The sequence below is a fragment of the Chaetomium strumarium genome (assembly GCF_033439665.1).
Source record: "Chaetomium strumarium strain CBS 333.67 chromosome Unknown B0T15scaffold_3, whole genome shotgun sequence".
Lineage (NCBI taxonomy): Eukaryota > Fungi > Ascomycota > Sordariomycetes > Sordariales > Chaetomiaceae > Chaetomium > Chaetomium strumarium.
Window position 1 is genome coordinate 3,905,624 of NW_026944431.1, and position 20,297 is coordinate 3,925,920.

The window sequence follows — 20,297 nt, forward strand, 5'->3', positions numbered from 1 at the left end:
TCTGGACAACAAGCGCATCGTGGATCCAGAGCCACAGCCTCAATGTGTTGGAGTTGTGCCATCTACAGCTTCCCTCGATCCGGTCCCTCCTCCAGTTGCGCTGCCGTGGCTGTCTTGGTAGGGCCTGCTTCTGCTTCACCAGATCGTCTCACGGCACTTGGGACACTGCTGAGGGGGTGGGGGGTGGGCTGACGTAGAGTTGACTGTGCTGCCCTAGCGCCTAATCGTCGCGGGGCGGGAAAAGGAAAGGAGGAAATGGAAGGAGAGGTACACACAACCTCAGTAAAGAGCATACTACCTCCCTACCTAACTTAGTCACACTTCCCTCTCCCCTCCCCCCTTTCTCCCCTCCCCAAGCTAGCCAGCCGCCACCGTCACCAGCTCTCTCGGCCTGTGGTTGTTAGGATCGCCAATTTTTGGACTATTGACCGCCGCATCCGCCGTCACTTGTCACATTCTGGCTGCCAACTCGACCCTCCTCCCCCCCCTTCCGCCCCCCCCCCCCCCAAAGAGCGGTGGAAGGTTCAAACGCTTCCATCCGGTCCAGCTCCATCGGCCGACTCCCAGGATCCCTCCCCGGGACAAAGAAAAGCTGCATCGAGAACACGGCGGACAGCAACGGAGAGGCTCGCCCGGGGCTGCAGGTCATTGCAAGCCGGCAGGGCCCAGGGCAAGGAGAAGGCGGCGGCGGCCGTGCTTCCAAGGTTTCCTTGTCGCAGACACAGAAACACACGCCCCCCACACCCCTTGAAGCAACACCCGCCAGCTCCGCGAGGGTTGCGCCGAGCTTTGTTGTTTGTCCCGTCTGAAAGGGAAGAGAGGGGATTTGGCGGCTTTGCTTTTCTGCTGTGCCTGTCAACGCTCCCCGTGGCATTCAAGTTGCTGATGCAAGCGGAGCGGTCGCTGTGTGTGTCTGACTTGACTTCATTGATAATCCGTGTTTCCCCCCGCCCGACCCCTCGTCTCGTTGGCTTCCCTTTTTCGTCCTGTCTCCTTGCCCTCCAGTCTCTCAAAACCGACGAGAGTTGCAGACTTCGCAGCCCCCCGTGGCCAGCTACGAACGAGTACGCGAGACATCCCCCACCGACTTTCTTCACCGCCATGGTGTCCGTGGCGGAACTTCTTAACCCGGAGCCCCCGCGGGCTGCGTTGCCATCGTCCCGCCCGTCTGCTCTGCGTTCTCCTCCGGCGGGACGACCGACGGCTTTTCGGAACGAAGCATCAACTGCGGCAGCCACCAGGCCCCCAATCGAGATGTTGAGGATGACCGAGAACGCCAGGGGGCATTCCCGAAGCAAGACCAAGGGCGTCGTGAACTATCCGCCCTTTGAGGCATTGGACGAGGCATCGCTTGTCCAGGTGCGCAGGTTCCAGGTCCACCCCTTCGGCTCGATTCAAGACACCAGCGAGCGGATCCCCTACAACAGCGGCAAGAAGGACTTCTTTAGCAAGACCGGTCGGGAGGGCTTCGAAGGTAAGGACGGAGATGGCAGCAGATGGGGACTACTAGTTAGTAGTAGTAGTAACCGAGGAGCCCCGACTGATGAGCGAAACAGTATTTCGTTACGACTTCCGGTACAAGGAAAAGCCCGAGGATGACGACATCACTTACACCGTCATGTGGGACTACAATGTCGGCTTCGTTCGCATGACGCCCTTCTTCCGATGCCGCGGCTTCCCCAAGGTCGGCTTTTGCGTTTCTCACTTTTGACATCCAGACATTGCTGACCTGACCCTGGGTAGACGGCCCCTGCGAAGATGCTCAACTCGAATCCCGGCCTCAAGGAGATCACGCACGGCATCACCGGAGGGTCCATCAAGGCTCAAGGTGAACTTCCCCTGACCATCTCCAAGCATGGCAGTGACTACTGGTAGTACTTTGATCCTGACCGTCCAACTACAGGCTACTGGATGCCGTACTCGTGCGCCAAAGCCGTCTGCGCGACCTTCTGCGCCAAGATCGCCGGCGCCCTGATTCCGCTGTTCGGCCCGCGCTTCCCCTACGAGTGCATCCCCGAGGGCGCGCCGGGCTACGACCGCATGCTGATCAGCCAGGACATCGTGAACCGGGCGAGAAGGGAGGCCGCCGCGCTGTTCGGGCCACGCCCGGCGCTGCTCAGCCCGCGCCCGTCCCGCAGCCTCAGTCCGCAGCGTCCGACGACGACAACGACAACGCGCATTCCCGAGCCCGCCTACGCCGACCACGACCGGCGCCTGCTCCTGAGCCCCTACACCGACACCACCGACACGGAATATCATTACCACCCGGTCTCGGAGCCCTACTACACGCGGCGCATGTGCCCGCCCGCGCCGCGAACAACAACAAGACCAGCAGCAGCAGCCATCCCGCCACCGCCGCCAACATCGGCGCCCATACCCCAGGACTCGCCCACGTGGGCCGCCCATAATCGTCTACCTCCGTCCCATCCTCCTCCTCCTCCTCCTCCTCAATACCCTGCGGGGCCGGCGTACCATCACCGCGACATCTCCCAGCTCAACGAAGATCTGCTGGGCCTGAACGTGTCCTCGACCGCCCACCCGTGGCTGTCTGCCGTGCCGCGGTCCCCGACACCAGGCAGGCTCCTTCATCATCATCATCCGTGTTATTCCCACCTACACCATCATCAGCAGACGTCTCCGCCTACCAGTACTACTAGTAGTACTAGTAGTACGCGGGAGTGGAACATCAACCTCCCGCCCCTCCGGCTCAAGCGGAGATACGAAGACCAGGTCGACCATCCGGATGTTGCTGGCAGGGAGAATACGAGTATCAATACTACCAATACTACCAACCGTGACACGGGCGGCGGCAGCGGTGGTGAGGCGGAGAGGAGACGCAGCAGCCACTCCTCCTCCCGTTCCTCTTCCCCCCCTTCCTCTACCACCACCACCGTGCCTGATACTCCGAGCACCACCACTGGGACTTACCATCATCCTAGCTGGGCGAGTGGACAACATCACCCACACCACTACCAGCAGCACCACCAGCAGGATGACGATAACCACACGTCTTCTTCTCCTCCACGGACTCCTCCAGAGAGCACCACTACTGCTACTGCTACTGCCACCACTACTAGCAGTGAACGCACCAACTCAGAGTCGACAGCACCACTCCCCGCCGAAACCACAACAGCTAAGAGTGGCGGTGGTGGTGCGCGCCCCGCAGCGGAGCGCGACGCAGCCATCATGCTGATGCAGATGCGCGCTGACAGTGAGAAAGAAGAAGGCGGCAGCAGTGATGGTAGCAGTACCAGCAGTACGCCCAGTAACAGTCCGGGCTTTCTTAGAGGGGGCCGGGACGGGGTAAGGGATAGGGAGGATAGGGAGGCTAGGGGTAGGGATAGTGCCAGTCCTCCTGTCCTTGCCCTTCATCATCGTCATCATCGCTATCGTCATCGGCGGGATGAGGCGGACGACGGTGAGGAGGGGGAGACTACTAGTAGTGGCAGGTCAACAACGACAACGACAACGACAACAACACCACCACCAACAACAACAACGACACGGACCGCTGCTGCTGGTGGTGGTGCTGGTGGTGGTAGTGGTGTTGAAGGCGATTCCATCAATGTCCGTCTCGTCCAAACCGGTGGTGGGGATAAGAGGAAGGAAAAGGAGACGGAGATGGAGAGAATAGTCGCCGCCCGACCTACGCCGTCGACACCCACGCCTGGATCGGGACCCAACACCCGGGCGAAGAGACGGAGGACGTCGTTTGGGTGCTGATCGACCTGTCCCTTTTGTTTTGGGAGTGGTGGTAGGGCGGGAGGAAAGGGGAAGCATACCGTACCTGAGGTTCACGGCGGCGTTTCGGGGTTTGATACTTGCGTAGTACTGCTGTTTTTCATCCGGCATGCTCACCTGGTATTACTATGCATGGGCTGAGCAACAGCGCTGGCATTTCTTCCTTCCTCTTGCGTCCTCACGCTTTTCCCTTTCTTCCTTTTGTTTCTCTAGTCTTTTTTTTCCTTCCCTCTGCACATCAGGTGAACGGGGTCTTGTTTTCTCAGAGCTTGATTTTCCTTGCGTTTTGGTATTATTCAGACCTTCCCTCGCATTATCCAAGACGGAAGCGGATGGAGTTTGCGCTGCGAATTTACATCGGCGTTGGGTTAAATGCTTGGTTCTGCATTGCATTGCATTGCATTCATTCACCGGGTGACTAAGAGGGGAAGGGAAGTTGGGATGGGGTCAACAAAGCATGAAGCTCAGGCTCTGGTCTGGCACGTCTGATTTTCTCCTATTTCACGGCTTCTAGGGGCTGTGCGTCACAGAGTGGTGTAAGTCAGGTACTAAGAGCATGTCGAGCATGGGGGTGCGATGTTTTTTGTGGAATTGACTACGATTGGCTACAACACAAAGACAAATGCCCTATCCAGAGCTACAAGTGAATGGGCAGTGGGAAACGTTGTGGTCATAATGATGCGGTGTTTTTGGAGACTTTACCTTGGTATGAAGACCTGCGTGTAGTACATAATCAGCGTCAGCAGGCTGTTTGCCTGTATTCTCCTTGGCGAAGATATCATGTCATGAAGCATGCTTCTACATTTTTGCCATCTCCGAGCCTGATCTGGTGCCGCATCCATCCATTGTGCTCCGGGTATCCCCCTCCCCCCAGCCAAAAGGGGAAAAAAGGCCTCCTTATTGCACCTGCTTAGCCTTCGCCTCCTTCCACTCCCTAACCCACCCCTCCGCCCTCGCCCTAGGCACAACAAACACCTTCAGCAGCCCATCCACGACCGGCACATCGCCCCCGCTCAACACCTTCAGCAGCGGCACTTTCTTGCCCACCTTCACCAACCCGCCCCTGGCATTCTCCACGTAGCACTCGACACTACCGACGCCATACTCGCCGGTCTTGTCCCACGGCAAAGGGAAGACATACCCGAAATGCTGCTCCAGACTCTCCCTCTCGCTAAACGCCTTGATGAAGTCGGACTCCATGTGGCACGGGTACAGCAGCATGGTCGGGAAGACCAGCCCGCTCGCCGGGTCCAGCTCGTCCGGGCTCAGCCGGATCTGCGCGTCCTCCATGTCCGGCGGGCGGCGGCCCGGCGTAGTGCGCGTGACGATGCCGCGCGCCTGCAGCGCCGTCCTCAGCAGCGTGTCGCGCAGCTTCTCCCTGGCGAGGCGCTCGTCCTCGCGCTTGCGCCGGTCCAGGTCGGCCTCGCGCGCGCGCGCGATCTCGTGCGTCAGCGTGCGCAGCGGCTTGTTGGCCGGGTCGAGCGCCAGGCCCCGGGCGCAGGCGTCGTCGGCCTCGGCGAGCTTGTGGACGGCCAGCAGGGCGCGCGCGGACCGGTACAGCGCCTTGAGGTTGCGCGGGTTGAGGCGCAGGGCGGCGGCGCAGTCGACCGTGCAGGAGCGGTAGTTGCGCAGCTCCAGGTGGCACGCCGCGCGGTTGACGCTGAGCGTCTCCAGCAGCGCCTGCTCGGCCGCCACCTCGGCCGGGTCGTCGTCCACTTCCTCGAAGTCGTCGTCTGGGTGGTGGTTCCCCACCCGTTTCTGCCCCTCCTCATCCTCCTTCTCCTTGTCGTCGCTCAAGTCCGGTCCAGCAGACCTAGTCCCCGCCTCTGCATCCAACACCACCACCACACCTTTCTTCCCGGCAGCACCACCACCACTACTACTACTTGTACCAGCACCCTCCTTCCTAACCCTCCTCCTCCCCCCGGCAGCCCGCCTCCTCTCCTCCCCAACTAGTATCGCAATCCCCTTCCCATAAAACTCCTTCGCATCCAGCCACCTCTTCTCCCGGAAGCACTCGTTCCCCTGCTCCTTGAAGTTGGCCGCGTTCTCCCGCGGCGTGCCCTCGTACGCCAGCGCCTGCAGCGCCGCCAGCTCCTCGTTGTCCTCGGCCGCGGCCGGGTCCAGCTCCGTCATGAAGAGCGGGTGCGTCTTGAGGTCCGCCACCGTCTCCTCGAGCGTCATGCCGGCGTAGTTGTGCGTGCGCCGGCCCGGCGGCAGCTCCGGCAGCATCGACGTGATATCCATGTCCATGTTGTTGTTGTTGTTGTTATCTGTGGCCGAGGGTGGTGCTGGTGGTGGTGCTGGTCCATGCGTTGTGGTTGTTGCTGTGGTGGTTGATGATGATGGTGAGGATGAGTCGCCCAGCTTGAGCGACTCGGTGTCTTTGGCGATCTGGTCCATTTCTTTTTTTCTTCTTCTTGAATGAATGAGAGTGACTCTGCAGGCAAGCTTTATTGACGTGCAAATGATTTCCCTGCCCCTGTTTACTATCGCTCCTTGTTGCCGGGTCGAGGACGAGATTCTCCAATTTTCAGCTGTGTGTGAGTGGGGGTGGTGAAAAAAGTGGCAACGCAGAAACATTTCGTCACACAGAACATCCGTTCTCCGTTCTAGAACTTTTACATATAAACGGCTTAATCGACGTTAGTAGCAGACTTTCAGTGCTTTACAGGTCCAATACTCCATACAAGGTACTATTTTACATGCATCGTACTATACAAGTACATGATCTCTAGGAGACTAGAAGTAATCTACACTATCAACAAATACACACGCTCAAGCAGTCGGCTTTCAAACCGCCCAAGTAGAGGCAGACATCCATACACACGGTAATAAGACGCCGTAGATACCAACAACGCCACCCGACAATGCGAAGTCCACAGGCAGCCTCCCCCCTTTTTTCTCACACCACAAACTCCGACAGAACCCCCTCCCTCCCAACACCAAAAGGAAAATACCGCCCAACATCAAACCCTCCAGCGTGAACCAAACCCAAACCCAATTCCAAGAAAAAGAAAAGAAAGAGAGGAATGAAAAAAAGAGAAAGAGAAAATCAAGCAGCCATACCCGGCTCGCGCTTGACGATCCCAACAACAGTCTCACTCCCCTCCTCAGATTTCGCCTCAACAATCGAACCATCCTTCTCATCAACAGTCAACGACCGCTCAGCATCCGCAGTAGCCTCGTCCTCACTAGCATGATGATGACGATGATGATGAAACACCTCAGCAAACGCCTCGTCCGTCTTAGCCAGCATGGGCGCCATCTCGGCACGCAGCATGAGTTCGACGCGGGGCGGGCGCAGTCCCTTAGAAAGCGCGTCCGAGCCGACGAGAACGGCCAGGTAGTCGCGGGCGAGCTGCGACTGGATCGCCTGGAGCTGCGCCTCCATGTAAGTCTGGATGCGCGCCAGGAGGTCCTCGAGCTGGTTCTTCACCACGCCGGTGGCGGTGCGGAACATGCTCTTGCAGTGCGTGCTGACGTGGTTGACCATGATGTTTTTCATGCGCATGTAGGACCCCAGGCCTATTTGCCGGGGGGGATACTGCTGTTAGCGCGCCACTCACATTGAATTAGCATTATGAGGTTTTGTGGTGGGGAAGCATACCTCGCTCGTTAACGCAGCCGTCGTAGGCGGGCGTCATCTCGTCTTGTATGACAGGCGTGAAGGCTCTGTTTGCCTCGCGTTGCCGTTCCTGTGCCAAACCCAGCACGGCCGGCCCTAGATCCGTGATCAATCGCGAATGAGCTTGCAATTGCTGGGACAGCATGGCCAGGCCAGTAAAATCGCCGCCGCGGCGCTCCCGCGCCCGTTCGGTAGCCTCCCGGTGAAAGCTATCCAGGTGCGTCCTGAGGATCCGGAGGAAGTTGTCAAAAGAAGATGGCAGCCGGCGTTGGAAGGCGCGTTCCCAGCCACTAGCCAAGGGTCTCGAGATTGGGCTGAAGAGCTCGTCGTTGAAGTCCCGAAATCCGGACGCACCGTGGTACACTCCAAGCCGCCTGCACGTTGCCTTGTAAGTTGCCCACAGTAGTCCGCCCTCCGCCCTGGGTGCTCCCCATCCGGTGGCCGTCGGCACCGCAGCAGCCGTCGCGGCGGGTATGTAGGCGTCAAAACTGTCATAAATATTCTCGGTGAACACTTTACTCATCGAAGCAACGCAGTCTTTCAGCGCAAGATCGAGATCCTGAAGGGGCGCGTTAGTTTGCTGGGGGATGGCTTGGTGGTAGCGCGGGTCTGAAGCTAACCTGCTCCATCTTAAGGAGTCGCTGCCGCAGGCGCGTCTCCTCCCGAGCCCGTTCTGCATCGGACAGGTTGGAGCGTGTCCCGTCGTCCGACGCCCACATTGTCATCGAGTTGAGCAGCCGCATCAGGCTGTTTAGGAAGCGCCGTGAATTGGCAACCCGGCCCTTCTCGGTGAGCTGCTTGGCATAGGCTTGCAGTTGAGGAATCTCGGTGTCGTCGACTGAGTGGAAGCCGCCGGCGTCGAAGTCATCCTTCTGCAGCCTGCCGCTCAGCTTCTGGAAAGCACGGCTGCTGACGCAGAAGACGGGCAGAGACGCTGCAACGGCATCGTAGTCGCGCAGGTCCACCTCAGGGTCGAAGTTGGCCTCGTCTTCTTCGACCGCGTTCTCCTGGTCAAGTCTATACAGAGGTTAGCGCTGTATTGGTAGTGCCGTTGACTACACTAATGCTTGCTCTTTAATGCCCATGGCGAAGTCCTGCTTGATTGCCTTCCGCGAGTACTCGTTTCGGCCCTGGATGCAGATCGCCTTCACCTCTGCGAGAGTGTCATCCTTCTCGCTGACGAGCGCCTTCAAGTCCTCACGCTTGGCCGAGATCTGTTCCTCGATTTGCTTCTTCTTCGCTCGGACTTCCTTTTTCTCGCCCTTGAGAGAGGCGAGCTTCGCGTCGATCTCATCCGCAGTGAGAGGGACTCTCTCCTCGTCCGGCGACTCTTGGTTTTCCTTATCACTCGAGTCGGAACCTTCCAAGTCTGAGAAGTCACTGTCGAAATCACTCGACGCGAGGTTCTTGCGGCTGCCTCTCGGCTTAGACCGCCACTTCCGCTTCTTGGGTGCCGAGGTGGACGGGCCATAGACGGTCTCGCCGTCGGCCAGCTTCGTCCCCAGAGCCTCCCACTTGTCCCAGGTCTGCTCAATCTCGTCGATGAGATTGTCGCAGACATCTCGCTGATCTCGGAGGTCCGCCATGTCGGACTTGGTCCTCCTGGCGCTGTCCGTGAGCTCCGCGATCCTGGCCCAGGACTCTTGGATCTCCTCCTCGATGCCCAGACTCTCCGCGGCCTCGGTGACCGAGATGTCGTCCGTCTTGGAGCAGATGAACGTTACGGCCGAGTACGTGCCGTCGTACTTCAGCTGACGTCTTTCTAGGGGTTAGCAACTACTGCGGGAGCTTTGGGACACATGAGAATGCTAACGATAAGACGGGAGGCGGAGAAAGAGGTTATGGGGCTTGTGGTGTATTGGCATGTGGTGTATTTTCTTGGTCCAAGGATGAGAGATCGGACCACGGGAAGCAGAAAGCACGGTAGGAAATCAAGATGAGGGCGGGGAAATTTGAGAGGCATCGGGGACGAATGGGAAGGAAGGGGTTTGGCCGTGTGGGAACTAATATCGGTGACGTCGGGGACGTGGGCGACTGGCGACGGGGTAGAAGACACGGGATAGCGGCAACGGCAACGTACCTAAAGGAATTGCCCAGGAGTGACTTGGCCGTCTTGTCGTCGACGGCGCGGGTAATGGGGGCGACGATCCACAGGCCAGTGCAGGCCTTCATGTAGTTCGCCGCGACGGCGGCGCGAGCCGCGTTGGAGTCCTGGACGCCGGGAAGGTCGACGAGGCAAGCGCCAGTAGCCTATGGAAAAAGTCAGCGTCAAAAATAATAGTATTAAAAAATAAAAAAATTCTTGGGACGATTCCAGAAGAGAGAGTTGGCTACAAGGGAGAGAGTCATGCTGCACTTGTGACAACTATGGCAAAAGGGAATAAACACGCTATGAGCTGACATACCAGAGCAGAAGCCTTGGTGTAAATACGGACGACCTTGATAAGCGGCCAGTACTCGAGCCGCTTCTCGGTGTTCTTCTCCTTGCTGTCGACATACTCCTGCAACTGGCGGTAGAGGCTGGCCGCCGTTGTTGCTTTGAGCTTCCTGACAGTGCCAAGAATCGAGCGGACAGCAGTCTGATTTGCAAGCGCCTCGGGGGTGGCATTGGCGATCATCTCCTTGGTGAACTTGGGGTAGACGGCCTTGATCTTGGCATAGGCAATGCCGGCATCGCTGTCTTGGTTGCTGGCCTCGCGCGAAACCTCGCCACTGCCGTCCAGAAGGTCGCTGTACAGCGCGCGCAGATCCTTCACCCAGTCGTCCACCGTGATGAACTCAACCTCGGCGCGGTACCGCTCCTCCGGGTCCTCCGAGTGGTTGTATGAGATCTCGGTGGGTGAGGCGGTGCACGCTCTCATGCAGTTGGTCGGGAGCAGCCTATATGCACCAGGTAGTGAGCGCATGAGCAACAGCTCCAGATAAACTACACCAAATTTGATCTTAAATAATTGTTCAATGAAACATACCGCTCCTCGTCAAGCACAGCGCTGATGACAGACGACTTCCCGGCGCCCGTGTTCCCCACGACACTGACGATGGTGCGCCCGGGCTTAGCGAGCGCCTCCAAGTCGCCAATAGACTTGAGCCATTGTGAGGCTTGCGTCGTGTTGAGCGGGGCGACCGCTTCCAGGGGCTCTTTGAGGCTGTCGAGAAGCCTCACGCCAATGCTGACACCCTTCTCGAGCAACTCGGTTGATGTGGATGAGGCGAGCTGCTGCAGGTAACTGAGCGCCGGCGGCGCCGGAGGTGCCTGGGCGACATGGCTGACACCGGAGCCGGGGTCGTCCGTGGACTCGGGCTTCACGAATGGCATGAGGGTTCAGCGGGATTGTGACGTCGGCTAGGGTTGTGTTAATGTGTTAAATGAGCAGTCAAGTCTGCGACGCGTGTTTCGGCAAATGAAAGGTTGTGATGAGAGTGTATCTCGCACTGCACAGGATTGGCAAATGACAAAGACTGGCTAGCGATTCGGCGGTCCGGACAGCAGGAAATATCTTGAGTGGGAGTCGGTACTTTTGCGAGGAAATAATCCTAAGTTCGCGGTTGGGAGGTGTGTCTGTGAGACGCGTCTGGCCTCTTACAATGTGGGGGAGTGGGGCCCGTGATTAAAGCTTGGGCGCGTCATCTTGTGACCTGTGACGCGACTAGCGCCCTCTACAATTCTATAGGGGCATCATCAATATCGGGGTTGACTCTTCTATTTGTCGGGTTGGGGAGGAAGGAGGAGGAAACGATGAGACAGGCCACAGCTTGGACAGACAGAAATACAGAGTTAGGCCCAAGCAGTCTGTATATGAGAGACACTGTTGCTGATTTGCACCTAATTTGTTCGCTTCTTGGGCCAAAGTGAAGTCCAAGAAAGAGACCCTAACCCGCGATGGCAGCTCCCAACGGAAACTTTGAAGTCAGAACATGGTGCTTGAACCTCCAATGTTGTATGTACTATATCGACCTCCGTGCCAAAAAGATTTGGAGCTGATTCCGGAACCTGACTTTAAACAACAGCCAGATTTCCGTAACGCCAAACAGATTCCGGAATTTGACAGGAACTCCGGAACAACACCGCCAAGAATCCCGGAACAGGATTGACGACAAGGTCACCACCGGCAGGATCCCAGAACACCAACGACCAGAGCTCGACATCATGTCGCACATGGCCAACCCGCTGGCCACGCCAGAGCAATTATTCCAGCGGCGCTCCTTTGGCGCACTGCCCACCGAACTCCAAGACGTCATTTTCTTTGCAACACAATGCCTCACCCAAGCCGCCGGCATCCTCCTCGAGCTCCCCCAATCCGTCACGGCCCAAGCCAATGTCCTCTTAGCACGCTTCTGGCTCGTCGAGCCGATGCTGGCGCATGAGTTCAGCGTACGCACCGCACCTAACTGCCTCTCTCCCACCGTCGTCCACCCACGTCAACTAACATAACCATGCATGCATCAGGACGTCTCAGCAGCCGTGGTCTACCTAACAGCGAAATGCTCCGCCCACCCGCGCCCGCCGCGCGACGTCTGCAACGTCTACGCCTACCTTCTCTCCCCAAGCAGCACGCTCTTCCGCCCACGGACGACCTCCTCCCCAGTACCACCAGCACCACCCGCCCCCAGCTCCGAAAGGACACACTACGTCTCCGAAGCAGCCTACCACGCCTTCCACACGCGCCTGCTAGCCCTCGAGGCGCGCGTGCTCTACACGCTCTCCTTCAACACGCACGTCGCGCTGCCCCACCCGCTGGCCATCACCTACCTGCAGGCGCTGGACTTTTTGCACGTCGTCACGGCCACCAACAGGGACAGGGACAGGGACGCGCTCGGGCGGCGCACGGTGCAGTACCTCAACACGGCGCTGCTGTCCCCGCAGATGCTGTACCTGACCAGCCCGCCGCACGCGCTGGCCGTCGCGGCCATCTACAGCGCGGCGCGCGACCTGGGCGCCAAGATGCCCGAGTGCGAGTGGTGGGAGGTGTTTGATGTCGACAGGGAGGAACTGGGCTTTCTGGTAGTTGGGATGCGGAGTGTGGAAGGGTGGGCGAGGAAGATGAGGGAGGAGGGGGAGGTGGTGGTGGCCGGGTGGGGAGGGATCGGAGGGGGAAAGATGATCACGCGGAGGGATGTGGAAGGGGAGTTGGCTAGGAGGGGGATTAGTACTACTACTAGTAGTAGTGATGTGAGGGTCGGGAATGGAGGAGAAGGCGCCGAGTATGATGCCGCGGAGGAGGACGCGGCTAGGAGGATGGACGAGAAAATGGCCGAGATGGAGGCGGCTTCCTAGGATGGGGGCAGGCATGCGGTTTTGTGGCTGCTTGAGACAAGGCCCATATGGTGTTGGCACGGCTCGTCACGGCGGATGTAGAACTGTCACACCGTGGTATGGGAGAGATGACTCAAGCGCTTTGTCCAGAGCTGTGTGCTACCGCCAAGCTCAGCACCTGATGTTGATACCAAATACTAGCAATAGTACTAGTAGGGCAATGAACACCTCTCCCATCAGAGACTTGCACTGTGCAAAGACCCCGACCTCGATCCTCCTCACACCAACCAATATCGACCGATGGATATCTTAGTTAAACAATCACAAACCAAGCCCACAAAGGCGGAAAGGACTGTATGGAAAAACAACCATCATCACCTTGAAAGCGCCTGGGCCCCAATGTTTGTACTCTTATGCAGTATAGAACAGTATACATAACACTATATCTACACAGCAACAACTACCTATTCGCAAGCTCCCCAGTCCTTCATCATTGGCGGCAGTAATAGACCGAAAACAGACAAGCACGGCACCCTTCCCAACTAGGATAGAGAGAGGAAGAGAAAAAGAGACTCAAAGGTATCCTAAACACACAAACAACCCATGTATATCGCTCGCTCATCGCCAACAGGAAAAACCTTGAATAGAACAAGATCCACACTGTATATATACTTTGAATCATTCCACACCACCATCATCCTCATTGCGTGAATCATGCCGCCATTCACCATTTGTTTGTCCAAGACAGGGGCATATCGCGTGAGACGGACGTGTGGTAAGGTACTACTAGTACCATCCATCCCATCCTTACTTACACTTACCCCGACTTTGTCTCAGCCTAACCATCATCCTGCGGAAAGAGAAAGCCGACGCCGCCTTTCCCGGGGAAAACGGGAAAAAAGGGGGAAAAAAAAGCAGACCCTCCATCCATCCATCCATCCATTCCTCTAGCCTGCCATTGCCATTGCCTTTTGGTTTTGGTTTTCAGGATCCTTGATAACACCACCCCTCGCCGAAAAGATAGCCAAAAAGCAAGGAGTAAACAAGTCAGGAGACATAGAAAATAAACGCCACCCCAGGGAAAACATAGAATTTTATATAGAGAACAGCGCGTGGGAGGGGAGAGGCACAGCAGCCATCTCAAGCATGGGATGGTGGGGTGATGACCGGGGCGAAAGGAACGGCATCCCCCCCTCTCACAGGGCCAGGCCCGTCCCATCGCCGGTCCAGCGGTACAGCGCAAGCAACTCCCTGCGGCGCTGGTGCTGCTCGCCCAGATCCTCGGGCACGCGGCCGCGGACCTGGGCGAGGGCGCTGCGCATGACTTTGCTGAAGTTGCGCTGTTCAAAGAAAGACAGAATTAGCGTACTGTTTCGTGTTTGTCATCTAAGAGGAGGAAGGGACGTTGAGTAAACCATACCTGATACTCCGTGTTGAGCGTGACAACACAGGCCTCGTGCGCGCGGATGATGGTCTCGCACGCCTTGACCACGCTGGGCGACGCCTCCAGCTGCAGCTTGTCGGCGATCAGCAGCAGCAGGAACGAGCCCTGCAGGAGGTAGATGCCGAAGAAAAAGGGCATGAACTCCAGCCCGGGGTCGTACTCGAGGATGTTGCTGATGGCCTCGGCGGCGCTGACGGCGTGGCCCGTGGCCGTGATAAAGCCCTGGCTGCTAATCCAGAGGTCGTTGTCATCCAGCAGGTTGATGGGGTCCCACTTGCCCGTCAGCAGGATGTGCAGCACGTGCATGACGTGCGTGCCGTAGGCCATGACGATGCGCGTCTGGATGTCGCTCTCGGTCATGCGGCTCGACGAGGTCGCCGTGTGCACGCTGTGGACGCTGTGGCCCGACGGCGTGCCCGGCTGCTGCAGCGGGTCGTTGGCCGCCGCCGCCGCCGTGGGCACGCCCGCTGCCTCGGCGGCCTTCTCGTCGGCCGCTTGCGCCTGCGCGCTGAGGCTGAGGTGGCGCTGCTCGAACCGCTTCAGGCTCTGCTCGTACGTGTCCAAGTGCCGCGTGATTTCGGACGTCTGGTCGTCCCATTCGCGCGACGACCGGAACCCGACGCCGAAGCGGGGGTGGTTCCGCGCGTGGTGGAGGTCGACGATCTCACCGAGGATGGTCATCAGGGGCAGGAAGTAGCCGAAGATGCTGTGGCCGGTGCACTCGAACGACGGCCCGCGTCCCCGGTTCTGGCCGGCGTCGGGATCCGACGCGAGGACGTTGGGGTCGGTGTAGGCGTGGAAGTTGCCGTTCTGATAGTCGGTGTCGTCCATGGGTTGGAGCAGCCCTTCGCACTCGATGTCCAGGAGGAAGAGCGGCCGGTTGTAGCACAGCGCCAGATGGCGGTCGACGATGTAGACGAGCCACCAGATCCGCCGTCTCTCTTCGCGTTCCTCCTCGGTGATGACGCCGGGCACGCCACCCATCTCGTCGTTTCCTTCGCCGTCGATATCCGGGGCGCCGCCCTGGCGACTCGAGGGCGCGTTCTGAGGCAGCTCTCGCCCGAGCTTGAGCTCGCGAGCAAGCGACCACGCGGCGTTCCACCACCGCAGGCTGGCGCCCTTGTACTCGCTCGCGGACACCACCGTCGCCAGGTGGATATAGGTCACGACGTCGTCGAGCGTGCCGGCAGCGCCAAAAGCGCCCGACTCGCCGGTCAGGCTTTCCATGCTGATCGATCCAGGCAGCGCCACGCCTAGGCCACCGAGGGCGACACCGTCCACGATGGGGCTCGACACAGGGGACGCCTCCTCCGAGGGCGTGTGGATGAGCGGCTTGAGCAGGCTGACAGTCAGTTCGAGCAGCTTCTGGCAGATCTTGCCGCGCGCCGACGGCACGCTCGTCAGGAAGGGCGCATCGCTCGTCTGCGCAGCGACCCACAGCATGCTTGCTAGGAGGGCCGGCTGGCACTGGCGGGGCTTGCTGGGATGGAGGAACGACCGCTTCCGGAAGACGAAGCCGAGAACATAGGGTGACATGGGGTGCATCTGCGCCGAAGACGAGCTCGCGAAGTACAGGTCGATGAGATCGCACGCAAGGGACAGGGGGATGATGTTGCCGAGGTGTGGTATCAGGGGTTCTAACACCGGGTACCGGAGCTGTGAGTGGCCGTAGCCGTTCTGCGGCACGTGCGAGGCGAACTGGGGCGGTGGTGATGACATGTTCATCCAGCCGCCTGGGGATGCTGCTTCCCCGCCCATGGGATAGGCACCCAGAGGGCTGTTGGCGAGGCGGAACCCGTTCGCGGCGTTCGCCGAGTAGCCCGTGGGGCTCTGTGTCTGCAAGGCGTACGGCAGATCGGGGTAGCTGGACATGCTCCCCTGGTTGGGGCCGTAGGGCGCATGCGCCGGCCCGCTCATCATGTGTGCGCCCATCTGCCGCTCGTATTCCGGGTGGACAGCGACATACCCGTTCAGATCCAGTGCCGTCGGGCTGTCGAGGTGGCGGTCCCTATCGAGGGCCCCCGGGTGGTTCGTCATGTGTCCTTGGTGGGTGCCCAAATCACCTAAACTCTCCATGCTCCCTGTCCTCTGACCCCTGATCGCGTCCTCTGCGATGTCGCTCACGCTCTTGTCGGAACTTGATGGTTGCTCAGTGGACACGGTCAAGGACGGCTTGGTACTAGTAGTCTTCACTGTCACCGTATCATTCTGGCTCTCTGCTGACTGGCCACTTTCGCTCGTTGTCTGGTTTTCGGATTTGGTGCCATTCTGGCCTGCCGCAGCAGCTGCCGCGGCTTGTGCAGCCGCTTGCTGAGCTAGATCTTTCCTGGACGCCTTGCCGCGCTTCTTCCGTTCTCGAATGTATTCACAGCCGAGTTGGAACTCTGCTGAACGTCAGGGCATGTTCCCCGTTGCGCCATGAGCCCGGTCTCGTCACTCACCAATGCAATGCGCACAGGGATGTTGACCGTCACACTTCGTTCGCAGTTGGTTGCACTGATCACACGCTCTGCTTATCCTCCTCCGGATTGGCCCGGCTGCCCCGGCTGCCCTGGCGGCCGGCCCATACGGATGCTGCCTGTGCTTCGTTTGAGGCCCGGCCCTTGCAAGGTGCGGGTTGTGAATGCCGACGTGTTGTTGAAGCTGCTGCAGAGCGTAGTGAGGCCCCGGCGCCAGCGTGTCGAGTCCCGCGGCGTGGAGGTGGCTGGCGGGGACATGGCCGTTGAAGGCTGTCGATGGGATATGGTAGGGCGAGAACCGGTGAAGGGGGTTCGACAACATCTTGACCGAAGGCGACGGGTTCGTGAAAGACAGGGCGGCGAGATGTGAAAATTAGCTACTAGTAAGGTCGTCAAGACCCTGGATTAGAACATATGAAGACGAGCGGCTTCAAGCGAGCGCGGGAAGTTGGTTGAAGCTCCGCTGCGTGTAGGTCGCGAACGAGGATGACAGGCGAGCGCCGTCGACGGCTGTGACGGGAGATGGGAGCTATCTATATCCGAGATCCCGGTGGACGGTCAAGCCTGCCGAGGTCTAGACTGACTGGAGGGCGGCAGTCAGACGGACCAAAGTGAACTTCCCTGCGGGGAAAGGTCAGTGGCGGCATGAACATTAATGACCGTGCTGGGATAGCATTGACAGGCACCAAAACAATGGGAGGGGATCCGCGCGGTTGTGAGAGGGACCGGCAACGGCCAACTGCACGTTGTATGCAGCCACCAGCACCGCATGGCGGGGGTTGGAGGGTAGGCGTGCCTGGATGGGGAGCGGGCCAATCGGCAGGGGCAGACGCAGACGCAATGTGGAAGAACGTGGAGGGGGTAAGGGAGACGAGATCTTCACGTACGGGAGACGGATCGAGGGCAGAGATGGCTTGGCTGTTCTGCGCTGCCGGGCAGGGCTTGATCGGCCGTCTCTCCTGACGCCTTTCCGAGCCCCCTCGAATTTCAGTATCTGAGATAGGCTCCCCCAGACGGGCACAAGTGCCGCCTAGCTTTCCGTCGTGGACGAGGTGTAGAGTTCCCGTTCTCAGCCTCGAGCAATGTGCCGTATAGTGCTCGAGAGGGGCCGGAACGGGCAAGAGGTGCCAAAAGGGTCAAGGGATACCCGATTCGAACAACTGAACAAATCGGTAAATTTCCCTTGCTGTTCCTGCCTCTCGGAGTACGTTCTTTCGCCTTGGCGTACATACACAGCAGGAGAGCTGCTGAGAAAGCTTGTGAATGAAGCCGGCTGCGATTGGCGACCGGGATGCGTCTTTCTGGTCCAGCACAATATCGAGTATCAGGTTTATATTGCCAGTGCAATATACGTCGGCGGGACAGCCGGTGTTATGTGGGCGAACGAGATGTGCGGACGCGGGGCGGGTAGGTAGTAGCGCTGACTGGAGAAGTGACAGCAGATTTCTGGGGAACCCGCCTTGTAAGGGTCTGCTGAAGGATATATGGCCCTCTTTTTGCTCTGGAGCATTCACCAAACAAGGGTTGGCTCGCGAACAGGGGTATAATCGTGGTGCTTGTGGTGGAGAAATGTCGAACTGGGCCAACTTTGGAAGCGGCATTCGCACCGGTATGCATACATAGTGTAGACCATCCAGCACTAGAGCACGTTCGGGCACTGCAACAGATGAAGCACAACGGTCGGCCTTCCGCCCTTTACACCGGGCACCTGTTGGTGGCGAGGCATGAATGCATACTTCATAGCTCGGTTCATGGTAACCAGTCTTCGTCGACAAATTGGACATTGGGAGCGAGACGCAGCCGAAAACCCATTGTTGATGGTTACGGACTGCCCATCCTTGTCCATAGCGGTCTTGGCAGCTCACTTAACCGGCCCGAGTGTCGCCGGCCCCATCGCCCCATGGAGTACTCCACGACGCGAGTCTGCGTTGTCTGCGTTGCTGACGAGAGCTGCCGGTTACGCTGGGGAAAACCCGGGGTCGCTGGGGTGAGAACATCGGGCCCAAACCGGATCAGCTGGGTCATTCTCTTCTCGTCGGTCCTTGTGGCCCAAATCCTTCTCGGGAGATGATGCGGAGTCGAGCCGATGGGCCTGCACCGGTGCACCGCGACTTCGCAGCCCCTGTCGCTTACACTAGGCGTGTGAGGATCGAGAACTGGACTGCAACGTACGACAGTAGGTATTCCATACACTGAACGCAGATGGCCGTGACCATCCAGATCCGCTGCTATAAAACGCATGTTATTCCGTTGCAGTGGTCTTTGTGCCTACCGTTAGTAGCAATTCTCTGGGGCCGGAGGCAAGACAAGCTTTCCGTGTTCGTCGAAAGGTGATGCTTTTAGATCGTCAGATACACTAGTAGGTAGTTCAACAACGTCTACTCCGTAATGTCTGTCACATTCAGTACCGAAGAGCGGCAGATGGTGAAGCATGAGCATGGGTCGGGTGTGAATTGGCGATGTCCACAAGTGGGTTTGTGCCAAGCCGCGGCCCTCTTTTGTGGGGGTTTACAAGCAATTTTCCCGTGCATCATCGGCGGCGCTCGCTCAAGAGGGAAGGAGCACCTCAGGCCGGTGTGTGAGAGTCTTTGGCGAGGAAAGTGCGAGGTCACAGAGTAATTGCCTTTCCAGGTTGCTGGCCAAACCCCTGCCCAGCTCGAACTGAAGGGTTCAGCGCAGCTGTCGGTCAATGAGGTCAAGTGGAAGGAGCGTCCGCGAAACGCCGAGTCACGAGGAGAAGAGTGGTGACATTGTGGTCCGCTCCTCGCCACTGAACCCCCTCAGCAATCTCCATTGCATTGAGAACCAGCAAATCCGTTGACTTGATATGCCACATGACACGGTATAACCTTCCAACATCGCTCTTCTGGAGGAAGCCAACCCTTTACGCCCAGGGATCGGCTGCTCGGACCAAACACCGTTTGTCGATTGCGGAGTGGTTGAGCTTGTAGTCGGTGATTCGAGCTCAACTGCGGTTCGGTCCTGCAGGTCAATATGAGGAAGCCTTATGTGGTCTATTATCGGTCGACAAAAGCACAGCAGCTCTCTCAGCAAAAGCTGTGAGTAAACGATGTGCGACTTGAAACATACCTGATCTACGGACCAATCAAGAGCCCAGGGGTCAGAGAAGGCTCCCACTGCCACATGGGACGAACCCGAGGTGCGAGCGATTTGGTAACGGCTATTAACTACATATCTTCCGACACCATACAAAAGCGTTCTGTTGCGTGGGAGATGGAGTTCATTCAAGAAGACACTTCAGACTGGAGGCTCAGCGCGACTTCATCAACAAACGACGCCATCAAAGGCCATCCTTCCACCCTTCATCCATTCCAGGATTGCCGCTCTGTGTGACCCTGGTTTGGCGTCTCCGAGGTTCCTGTACATACATAATCTGCAGGTGCATGCCATTCTCGGGGAGCCGATGGCTGGTACCGGCGGAGCAGACGGCGCGGGATCCTCCTCCACAAGTGCCGCTCCCGGCTGCACAACTCGGCCTGGACTCGCCCTACCCACGCCCAAGCGAGCGAGGGTTCCCAGAATCCACTTCGACTCCGTGTGCCCTCACACTCTGCTGGTCTGCTGGTCATCATAAAATCACTTCTCTGCCACTGGGGGTGACTGGTACTGTACAGTTCGGATGATGCGCTATTCTCAGTTGCGCAGAACGCAGTGGTTCGCGCCACCAGATCTTCGTCGACCTGGCAGAGCTGGGACTGCCGTCATCGAGCGCATGCCACGGCGTGGCGTTCGGCAGACGGACCGAAAACC

General features: G+C 58.5%; 5 protein-coding genes across 5 annotated transcripts; 2 read left to right on the top strand and 3 right to left on the bottom strand.

Annotated features, from left to right (window-relative positions):
- The first annotated feature begins 990 nt into the window (after positions 1-990).
- On the top strand, positions 991-3,731 carry B0T15DRAFT_502015 (uncharacterized protein). The gene is made up of 4 exons (XM_062867412.1): positions 991-1,474; positions 1,557-1,684; positions 1,744-1,828; positions 1,904-3,731. Exons 1-4 carry the CDS (start codon positions 1,102-1,104, stop codon positions 3,721-3,723), a joined length of 2,406 nt encoding a protein of 801 aa, XP_062723304.1. The 5' UTR covers positions 991-1,101; the 3' UTR covers positions 3,724-3,731.
- Positions 3,732-4,638: 907 nt separating this feature from the next.
- On the bottom strand, positions 4,639-6,287 carry B0T15DRAFT_433124 (uncharacterized protein; the record flags this gene model as incomplete). Its single annotated transcript, XM_062865763.1, has 1 exon — positions 4,639-6,287. Exon 1 carries the CDS (start codon positions 6,142-6,144, stop codon positions 4,639-4,641), a length of 1,506 nt encoding a protein of 501 aa, XP_062723305.1. The 5' UTR covers positions 6,145-6,287.
- Positions 6,288-6,421: 134 nt separating this feature from the next.
- On the bottom strand, positions 6,422-10,933 carry B0T15DRAFT_530475 (uncharacterized protein). Its single transcript, XM_062869173.1, has 7 exons — positions 10,339-10,933; positions 9,775-10,249; positions 9,450-9,619; positions 8,441-9,127; positions 7,990-8,386; positions 7,352-7,928; positions 6,422-7,269 (listed from the first exon to the last, which is right to left on the bottom strand). The coding sequence occupies exons 1-7, from the start codon at positions 10,683-10,685 to the stop codon at positions 6,797-6,799; spliced, it is 3,126 nt and encodes a 1,041-aa protein (XP_062723306.1). The 5' UTR covers positions 10,686-10,933; the 3' UTR covers positions 6,422-6,796.
- Positions 10,934-11,516: 583 nt separating this feature from the next.
- Positions 11,517-12,644, top strand: B0T15DRAFT_484619 (cyclin-like protein; the record flags this gene model as incomplete). Its single annotated transcript, XM_062866233.1, has 3 exons — positions 11,517-11,741; positions 11,817-12,428; positions 12,468-12,644. The coding sequence occupies 3 exons, from the start codon at positions 11,517-11,519 to the stop codon at positions 12,642-12,644; spliced, it is 1,014 nt and encodes a 337-aa protein (XP_062723307.1).
- A 1,052-nt stretch (positions 12,645-13,696) lies between these two features.
- B0T15DRAFT_554345 (fungal-specific transcription factor domain-containing protein) lies at positions 13,697-16,848 on the bottom strand (the record flags this gene model as incomplete). Its single annotated transcript, XM_062870350.1, has 3 exons — positions 13,697-13,963; positions 14,044-16,451; positions 16,509-16,848. 3 exons carry the CDS (start codon positions 16,846-16,848, stop codon positions 13,820-13,822), a joined length of 2,892 nt encoding a protein of 963 aa, XP_062723308.1. The 3' UTR covers positions 13,697-13,819.
- Between the last annotated feature and the right edge of the window lie 3,449 nt (positions 16,849-20,297).